The sequence below is a fragment of the Nycticebus coucang genome, chromosome 12 (genome assembly GCF_027406575.1).
Source record: "Nycticebus coucang isolate mNycCou1 chromosome 12, mNycCou1.pri, whole genome shotgun sequence".
NCBI classification, from domain to species: domain Eukaryota; kingdom Metazoa; phylum Chordata; class Mammalia; order Primates; family Lorisidae; genus Nycticebus; species Nycticebus coucang.
The window spans coordinates 81895686-81905764 of NC_069791.1; the positions used below are offsets into that span (position 1 = coordinate 81895686).

General features: G+C 47.7%; 1 protein-coding gene across 4 annotated transcripts in view; it reads right to left on the reverse strand.

Annotated features, from left to right (window-relative positions):
• SRCAP (Snf2 related CREBBP activator protein) overlaps positions 1-7022 on the reverse strand; it is a 42704-nt gene extending 35682 nt beyond the window's left edge. For 2 of the 4 annotated variants that reach the window (XM_053555003.1, XM_053555001.1), the window contains exons 1-4: positions 6303-7022; positions 4733-4806; positions 2342-2604; positions 874-1125 (exon numbers count right to left, since the gene is read on the reverse strand). In XM_053555003.1, coding sequence (XP_053410978.1) covers positions 874-1125; positions 2342-2395 — 306 coding nt within the window. In that variant the 5' untranslated portion in view covers positions 2396-2604; positions 4733-4806; positions 6303-7022. The other 2 variants (XM_053555004.1, XM_053555002.1) reach the window with 2 other exon arrangements.
• Between the last annotated feature and the right edge of the window lie 3057 nt (positions 7023-10079).

A 10079-nucleotide genomic window follows, 5' to 3' on the forward strand; every position in this document is an offset into this window, starting at 1 on the left:
ACAGAGCCAGTATTTGCATTTTTTATTTTTGTGATGTCTCTCTGTTGCCCAGGACACAGGGCCATGTCAGCCTAGCTCACATCAACCTCAGACTCTTGGGTTCAAGTGATCCTCTTCCCACAGCCTTCAGAGTAGTTGGGACTATAGGCACCCACCATGACCCTGGGCTAATTTTTTTCTATTCTTCTTCTTCTTTTTTTTGGAAACAGACTCTTACTCTGTCACCCTAGGTAGAATGCCCTGGTGCCATAGCTCACAGCAACCTCAACTCTTAGGTTCAAAAGATCCTCTAAGCCTCAGGCTCCCGAACAGCTAGAACTACAGGCACCCACCACAACATCTGGCTATTTTAGGTGTGGGGGAGTCAGAGACAGGGTTCTTGCTCTTTCTCAGACTGGTCTCAAACTCCAGAGCTCAAGCGATCCTCTCACTTTGGCCTCTGAAAAGTGTAGGATTATGTGAGCCACCTCTCGTGGCCGTACTTTCATTTCTAGTAAGTTCACATTTGATGCTGATACTGCTGGCCCAAAAACCACATTTACCACTGGTAAGTGTAACACAAGCTGCAGGACAAAAATAATAAGTAGAAATTAGTAAATTTGAAGAATATTGCTGTTTATAAAGTACTTTCATGTCTATTTGATCCTTTAAACTTAACAGTCTATATACTATAATAACATCCCTATTTTATAAAGCAAAGAAAAGTGAGGCTCAGTGTTCAAGTAATTTGCTCAAAATCATATTAACTTAAGGCAAAACCTATATTCTAAGCATGGCCAAAAAAATTAATTAATTAATACAAAATATCCATGGGACGTGGGAACTCAGGGAAGACAACTCCCAAGAATCTTCATAGGCCTTCCCAATACATACATGTTTGGCCTGCTCTGCAATTTCAGCATGGCTCTTCTCCCACTTCGGACCCTTGTTAGCCAAGTCAGCAGCCTGGGGTAAGCTGAGCCCCTCCAGGGGCACTGTGGCACCATCTGGGGGGCCTGGAGGTCCATCCAGAGAGGAATCTTGAGCTATGTGCTGGGGGGAGATGCCACCTGCCCCACTAGAGGCTGGGGAACTGGATGAGGCAGGGGACACGGGATTGCTGCCTGTCATGCCGTCCGACACCATCTAGGAAAAGGGAAAAATGGAGAAAACAAATGCTTAGCACTGTGCTAAATGTTTTAAGTACATTATTTTGTCCCATCTTCGTAAGAAAAAACTGGAGCATAAAATAACAACCTTCTCAAATGTTTGGGGTAGTTTAATAACCAACTCAAAAGACACCAAAGCCAAGTTTACAGTAAATGCTAGACATGCAACAGTTATATCCTGACATTTACAGTTCCCAAATACAAAAACCATATAGCATTATGATTTCAAATTCTGATCCTTTCAGAGGCTCAATGATTTCACTCACATAAACACCCCCTATTTTCCTCCCCATTTTCACAGTAAGTATGGCAGATTCACCTATGCAATAAATCTAAGTTACCACTAAATGCAAGAGACACCAAAAATTCCCAAGCCACTTAAACCTCTTCACTAAAGAAGCTGAGAATGGGAGACTGGTCACTATTCTCAAACACCCACACATTATTTTACAAGGTATTGCAGAAACAATGACAAGTAGAAAACTAAGTCCTACTGAAACATGGTTACTCAGGGAATTCACGAAATTCACTCCCAGACATAAGCCTCACACCACGCCACTCAATTCCTACCTCAGCTAAATGACAAAATGACTATCCATCACAAATTTTCCCAGTTGCTCAGAAAACTATAAATATCAAATCCATGGACTTCAAAAGCATACTGTACATAAACCTAGATCTGTCCAATTTTGAAAGCTATGTTTTTCTTATCCCACACACTATCCACAAGGTTTTTCCTGTCCCAAGTTTGAAAAAAGTTAAACTACTCTCAAAGTATACAGTCTTATTAGCATGTTGTCCCAACCTCCATTTCCAACCTGGCCTAACTCAACCTTTTTCAGGTAATAAGAAGTCTGTGTACTCTTGGAAAGTACAAGAGTTCCATGTGAAGCATGGAATTATTTTTTCTAGATCTGCAAGAATGACATTGGTATTTTGTGGGGATTGCGTTGAATCTGTGGATCACTTTGGACAATGCAGACATTCTAACAGTGCTGATTCTGCCGACGCATTACATTAATATCAAATAAAATGTCAATATCCAATAGGCATGACATACTATAGCCCAGCCCACATAAGTATCAATAATTCCCCACACTCAACTACCCAACAGCAACAAACTGCCACATTTCTTCCATCTCAGACCTAACATTCACAAGCAGAAGCAGAAGAAACCCTCCCCACTTGGAAACCTGTGTCTGTAGGATTGGGAGCTGAGGGTGAGCAGGGGAGGGGCTGCTCTGCATGGTCCCACTCCCAGGCTCCTTGTTGGATGCCTGAAGAATGACTGGGTCGTTATCACCACTGCTGCTTGCCGAGGGGCTGGCGTCCGGCTGCAGGGCATGCTGGGAGCTGGCCTCATTCTGGGCCACCGGCCACCGGGACCCGCCTTCCAGGGCCCGGGGCCCACCAGGGCGTCCCAGCCTCCGCTCAGGTCCACCAGCCTCTGGAGCACCTAAAGTAGGATCAAAAGGTTACAAATTGGATAAATGAGATTAAAGAATTCTTTGGGTAAAAAACACAAATTACATTAAAGAATAAAGATGAACAGTGATTATAGGTTACATTTCTTTTTAGAGACAGAGTCTCATTTGTCACCCCGATAGAGTGCTGTGGTGTCATAGCTTACAGCAACCTCCAACTCTTGGGCTTAAGCGATTCCCTTGCCTCAGCCTCCTGAATAGCTGGGACAAAAGGCACCTGCCACAATGCCCAGCCATTTTTAGAGACGGGGTCTCGATCTTGCTCAGGCTGGTCTCTAACTCCTGAGCACAGGCAATCCATCCGCCTCAGCCTCCTAGAATGCTAGGATTACAGGTGTGAACCACTGCGACCAGCCTTAGGTTACATTCTTAAGCATTTACTATGTGTCAGATACTCTGTGCTCTACAATCTTCATATCTACTTTATGAACCAGATACTTTGCACACCATAACAAATATTTATTTAGTTCCTTCTACACACTGAGGATAGAGCCACACAGAAAAGATCCCTAACCTAAATGGAGCTTACGGCTCGGCACCCATAGCTCAATTATTAGGCAATGGCCACATTCACCCAGGCTGGTGAGTTCGAACCTGGCCCAGGCCTGCTAAACAATAACTATAACCAAAAAATAGCCGGGCATTGTGATGGATGCCTGTAGTCCCAGATATTTGGGAGGCTGAGGCAAGAGAATCACTTAAGCCCAAAAGTTTGAGGTTGCTGTGAGCTATGACACCACAGCACTCTACAGGATGACACAGTGAGACTATCTCAAAAAAATAAATAAATGAGTTTATCTTCTGGTATTATCTCTACCTTTTTTTTTTTCTTTACATCTTTTACTCCTCTTAAATGGGCATCTAAGCAAGGATTATCTCTACTTTTTAAGTTAGGAAATCCAGACCTTATGACTTACAGAAGGTCACACAGTAAGGGAGGGGCAGAAGGACTTTTTCAAACAGATAGCCTAGGCGGGGGTACAGTGGCTCACGCCTGTACCTAGTACTCTGGGAGGCAGAGGAAGGAGGATCCCTTGAGCTTTGGAGTTAGACACCAGCCTGAGCAAGAGTGAAATCACACCTCTACTAAGATTAGAAAAATTAGCTGGGAGTTGTGGTAGGTACTTGTAGTCCCAGCTACTTGGGAGGCTGAATCAGAAGGATCACATGAACCCCTGAGTTTGAGGTTGCTGTGAGCTAGGCTGATGACATAGCACCCTGATGCCAGTGCAACAGAGACTGTCCCCCCCGCCCCCAAAAAAAAGCATGGCTGGGTACCCGTAGCATAGTGGTTATGGTGCCAGCCATGTACACCAAGGCTGGCAGGTTTGACCCTAGCCTAGGCCAGCTAGACAACAATGACAACTACAACAACAAATAGACATGCATTATGGCAGGTGCCTGTAGTCCTAGCTACTTGGGAGGCTGAGGCAAGAGAATTGCTTGCTTAAGCCCAGAGTTTGAGGTTGCTATGAGCTGTGATGCCACAGCACTCTACTCAGGGGAACACAGTGAGACTGTCTCAAAACAACAACAACAATAACAAAAAAAAAAAAGCCTGATGCCAACCACAGAAAAGCTGCTACTCTCCCTGGTAGAGCCAGGGTAACCAAATCTTCCATATCCACAGTCACAGTTATGTTGTTGTTCCATTCCAAAGAAAACCCTCCACAGAAAAATCACACGCAGGCCAGGTGCAGTGGCTCACACCTATAATCCTAGCACTCTGGGAGGCTAAAGCAGGTAGACTGCTTGAGCTCAAGAGTTCAAGACCACTCTTACTCACTGAGTAAGAGTGAGACCCTGTCTCTAAAAAAACAGCTGAGTGTTGTGGCAGACACCTATAGTCTCAGCTATTTGGGAGGCTGAGGCAAGGGGATCACTTAAGCCCAAGAGTTTGAGATTGGTATAAGCTATGATGCCATGGCACTCTACCAAGGGTGACAAAGTGAGACTGTCTCAAGAAAAAAAAAAGTAAAATCACATATAGATATTCCCATAGCTCCCCAAGTAAAAATCCACAAGCTGACCTATGATTTTTCTCATTTCGAACATGGTTCCTATCAGCATCAGTACACAAAATGATATTCAACTACTCACCTGTGTGAGCTGAGACCACACCCCCTATGAAAGTCTGCACTTCCACGGTGCCGCTGAACTGAGAGGAATCAGGCCTGAAAGAGAAGGAGAGGAAAATAGCAGTGAGGAACTAATCCACATTTGCTAATATCTATCTAAATGTATTACTTACTTCAGCTTTTTGAGACTTTTTAACATACTCAACTCAGTTCAAAGACAAAAGAAACTACAGTAATAGCTCACATTTCAAAATTAAAACAAACATGTTTAGTGGAAAAAAGATTTCCATAGAATGACCTCAAATTCCTTCTTCCTGCAGGGGAAAGGAGAGGCAAAGAAAAAAAGTTCAAAAACCTTAAGTATAAAGGGCTCTACCCATATAATGGAGGGCAAATAAAGCAAAGAAAAAAAGCTGTCACAACCACAAACTGAAAAAGATTCTGTTTGCCTGCTTGTTAATCCAGTAAGGACTGAACGCAGAAGTGAGTTCAGTCAGGAATGAGACTGGAATTCCCAGCAAAAAAAAAAAACAAACATGCTGGTTACAGGAGATAAACCAGGGTTCAGGGGAGGATCCTGTAAATCCTATACCTGCGCCATGAGCCACTTTCCAAACACAAGAACTACAGCAAGAATTATTAAGCAAGAGTATTAAGGAGCAGTCAAATACAAGAGGCCACACAGCCAAGAACCATGCGCCGGAAAAGGGCAGGGTTAACCCACACAAGGCCCGGAAGAGTTTTCCCTGTGTTTAAGGAGTTTAACCATAGTGCCGCCTTTGATGCACTCCCTCCACAACATATTCCCAGTAACCGATCTAGCCAGAATCCAAAAGCCTGAACTCTTGACCTCAAGTCTTCATTATAGTCTCTCAATCGCTCCCAGCGGACTGACCTGGAGTGACCCCTGACCTCTGCCCAAGTTACCACTAGCCCTAAGATGGTCCCGCCCCCTCCTAGAATCCCACCCCACCCAACGTGCGCGCCCGACTGGGGGAGGGGCCCGCGCGTGCGCGTCTGGAGGCGGAGTAAGCTGGCAGCGCGCACGGCCCAGGGGCTCCCGCCAGAACCCAAAGCCAGACACCCCAGAGTCGCAGGCTGGGAAGGCCCTCATCCAAGCCCATCAGGGAGCCCCCCATCACCAGACCGCGAAAAGCAGAGAGAGGGGAGGGTGCGTGTCGCCAGGTCTGGTTCTCTACTGGACAGGGTGGGCGCGTGCCCCGACTACTCATCCCACGCCCCCCTTCTTCCCGCGCGCCCCAGAGGGGGTACTGGGGTGGGTGGGCGGGCAGGAGCGCACCTGGGTCTGTCCTCTCAGGGCTCCCTCGCTCGCTCAGGCACGCGTGCGTAGAAGGGCGGGAAAGGGGGAAGAGACGCGCCGGGGCCCACTGCCGGCCGGCCTGACCCCCCTCAGTCTGTCTCTATGGGTGCGCGCCGACAGCCTCACGCACCGGCCCCGGGGCCCCGGCTGAAGGTGCGCGCGCAGCACCCCGGGAAGGTGGGAGGGGAGGCGGTGGCGGAAAGATGCGCGCGCAGTCACCGTCAGGGGAGGGGGAACTGAAGCATCCGCCATCTTGTCTCCCTCTCCTTACCTGCGTCCTCGGGGGCGTGCGCACCACCCCCCTCCCTCCAAGGAGGGGGGAGGGCCCCCTCTTGGCCGCTGCCTTCGCGGCCTTAAAACTCCCCTGGGGACCACGGCTACTGCCACCGCGTTGCCTCCACTGACTCCTCCCACGGCACAGAGATGCGGACGGTGGGTAGGAATAAAGGGAGACGCTACTCCCGGCGAACCGCCGCCGTCGCTCCCGAGGCCTCACCAAAATGGCCGCCGCCCTCTCGGCCGCCACCACCACCACAACCACCACAGTCACCACAGCTCGCTATCGCTACCGCCGGCGCGGCCCGTCGTCTCGCGAGAGACAGTAACTGGAGTTGAGGGGGCGGGGAGGCTCGCGTGCAAGCGTAGGGTGCCGCCCAAGGGTAAGGCATGCTGGGAGATGTAGTCCGCCTGAAGGCTTCACACCGGCCCCGCAGTGCAGCGTCTTTACCCATTGCAACTGAATCTACTTTGAGCTGCATTGCGGCTGCCAACTCGGACCACCACCAACCTCTACTTTTTTTATAGATCACCCCGTGAGCTAAAGTATGTTAGTAATGGAGTCTGGACCCTCTGTTTGCCATGGCAGACTACTTCTGTAGCCTGGCTCCTTTTACGTGAGGACAGCTTCGAGAAAGCTTCGAAATACCTATGCCATCTGTTCACAAACTTTCTAGGTTAAGAATCCCTTAGAGAATCTGATACCCTCACCCCAGAATCAGAATAGAACAATAAATAACAGCTCCCTTCTACTGAGGCTACTTTGTACACTGATCATCTCTTTTAATCCTAACAATGTTCCATTTTACAAACGAATTAAGGCTCAGGTTAAACGGTGAGAGTCCAAAGCCAGGATTCATAGCCAAGCAGTCTAAGGCACAAGCATATACATGCTCTTACTAAATTTTACTATCTAAAGCACACCCTAGAAGACCAAGTTAGGAAGCCCTGATAAAGTTTTTTTCTTTTTGAAACAGGTCACTCTCTGTTGCCCAGCAATCATCAAGCAGTAGCATGATCATACCTCACTATAACCTCAAATTCCTGGACTCAGTGTATCCTCCTGCCTCAGCCTCCCAAGTAGCTGGGACTCTAGACATCAGCCATTGCACCAGGCCCCAATGAAGCTTTCATTCAGTTCCTCCCTTTCCTCCACTCAGTTTGGTGTTTTCTGTGAAGAAGGGATTTTTGGTCCCATGTTACAGATTATGGGTTGAGTAAAAAATGGATGATGGTCATTTATTTAGACTCTCCTCTCATAACCCTCAGAAGAGAGGGTGGTAGGCCATAGTCTGACTGAGTTGGTACTGATCTTGTGCTATTAATTGCTTGGTACGTGACCTTGAGCAATTCACTTTACCTTTCCAAGCCTTAGTTTCCTCATCCGTAAAGTAGGTATAGAGTTGCTGATGTAAAATTGTGTTGAAAGCTCTAAAGGATGCCTAAATAGAGAAATACTTGGAACCTGTATTTCAGGGTCTCAAACTAACATTTTAAAGGTCAAGTTCAGCCTTCAGATGTACTTTACATAATGAGGGGGGTGGTTTGTTTTGTAGTTTGGGAAAACCATTGATACCTAACATGTTTTTTTCTTTCTTTCTTTTTTTTTTTTTTTTGAGACAGAGTCTGACTTTGTTGCCCTTGGTAGAGTGCTGTCTTAGCTCACAGCAACCTCCAACTCAGGCTCAAGCGATCCTCTTGCCCCAGTTTGTCTATTTTTAGTAGAGACGGGGTCTCAATTTTTGCTCAGGCTGGTCTCGAACTTGTGAGGTCAAGCAATCCACCTGCCTTACCACTCTTCCCCCACCCTCAGAGTGCTAGGATTACAGGCGTGAGCCACCATGCCTGGCCTATGTTGTCGTATTTATTTATTTATTTATTTTTGAGACAGATTCTCACTATGTCGCCCTTGGTAGAGTGCTGTGGCAGCACAGCTCACAGCAACCTCAAACTCTTGGGCTTAAGTGATTCTCTTGCCTCTCAGCCTTCCAAGTAGCTGGGACTACAGGCAGCCACCACAACACCTGGCTATTTTTTTTGTGCAGTTTTTTTTTTTTTTTTTTTGTAGAGACAGAGTCTCACTGTACCGCCCTCGGGTAGAGTGCCGTGGTGTCACACGGCTCACAGCAACCTCTAACTCTTGGGCTTACGCGATTCTCTTGCCTCAGCCTCCCGAGCAGCTGGGACTACAGGAGCCCGCCACAACGCCCAGCTATTTTTTTGGCCGGAGCTGGTTTTGAACCCGCCACCCTTGGCATATGGGGCTGGCGCCCTACTCACTGAGCCACAGGCGCTGCCCTTTTTGTGCAGTTGTTTAGCTGACTCAGGCCAGGTTCAAACCCACCACCCTTGGTGTGTGTGGCTGGTGCCGTAACCACTGTGCTATGGGCCGAGCCTATGTTGTTGTTTTTATTATATATATATATATTTATTTATTTTTTATTTTTTAGACAGAGTCTCAAGCTGTCGCCCTGGGTAGAGTGCCATGGCATCACTGCTCATAGCAACCTCCAACTCTTGGGCTTAAGCAATCCTCTTGCCTCAGCCTCCCAAGTAGCTGGGACTACAGGTACCCACCACAACGCCTGGCTATTTTTTTTTCTGGTTGTCATTGTTGTTTGGTAGGCGAGGGCTGGATTTGAACCCACCAGCTCCTGTGAATGTGGCTGATGCCTTAGCCGCTTGAGTTACAGGCACCAAGCCATGTTGTTGTTTTTAAAGATGGTATTTCACTCGGTGCCCATAGCTCAGTGGGTAGGGCGCCGGCCACATACACCAAAGCTGGTGGGTTCAAACCCAGCCCAGGCCAGCTAAACAACAATGACAACTGCAACAAAAAAATAGGTGGGTGTTTTGGCGGGCATCTGTAGCCTCAGATGGGAGGCTGAGGCAAGGGAATTACTTAAGCCCAAGTGTTTGAGGTTGCTATGAGCTGTGATGCCACGGCACTCTACCAAGGGCGACCTAGTGAGACTCTGTCTTAAATAAATAAATAAATAAAATGAAGATGGAATCTCACTGTCACCCTTGCTACACTACAGTGATGTCATCATAGCTCACTGCAACCTCAGTCTCAACCTCTTATTCATATACAAGAATGTCAGTGAGCATGCTCTCCTGACCAGCATTTCCTCTACCTGCTTCCTGCTTGTCCCTCTGTTAGGTGGAGTGGAAGAAACAGGAGGGAAAATGGCACAGCCCCCTCCCAAGAATGTAATTTCAGCCATGGGCAGTGGCTCACACCTGTAATCCTAGCATTTCGGAACGCCAAAAGAGAGGATCCCTTGAGCTTAGGAGTTCAAGACAAACCTGAGCAAGAGCAAGACCCTGTCTCTATTACAAATAGAAAAGTTAGCTGGGCATTGTACATGCCTGTAGTCCTAGCTACTTGGGAGGCTGAGGCAGGAGGATCACAGGAGTCCAGGAGTTTCAGGTTGCAGTGAGCAATAGTGATGCCACTGCACTCTACCTGAAAGGACAGAATGAAACTGTCTCAAAAATAAATAAATAAATAAAAGGGAATGTAATCTCATTGGGGCATGAGCTGTCAGCTTGATAAAAAATATGGCAGAGGGTGGCGCCTGTGGCTCAGTTGGTAGGGCGCCGGCCCCATATACCAAGGGTGGCGGGTTCAAACCCGGCCCCGGCCAAACTGCAACCAAAAAAATAGCCGGGGGTTGTGGCGGGCGCCTGTAGTCCCAGCTACTCGGGAGGCTGAGGCAAGAGAATCGCTTAAGCCCAGGAGTTGGAGGTTGCTGTGAGCTGTGTGAGG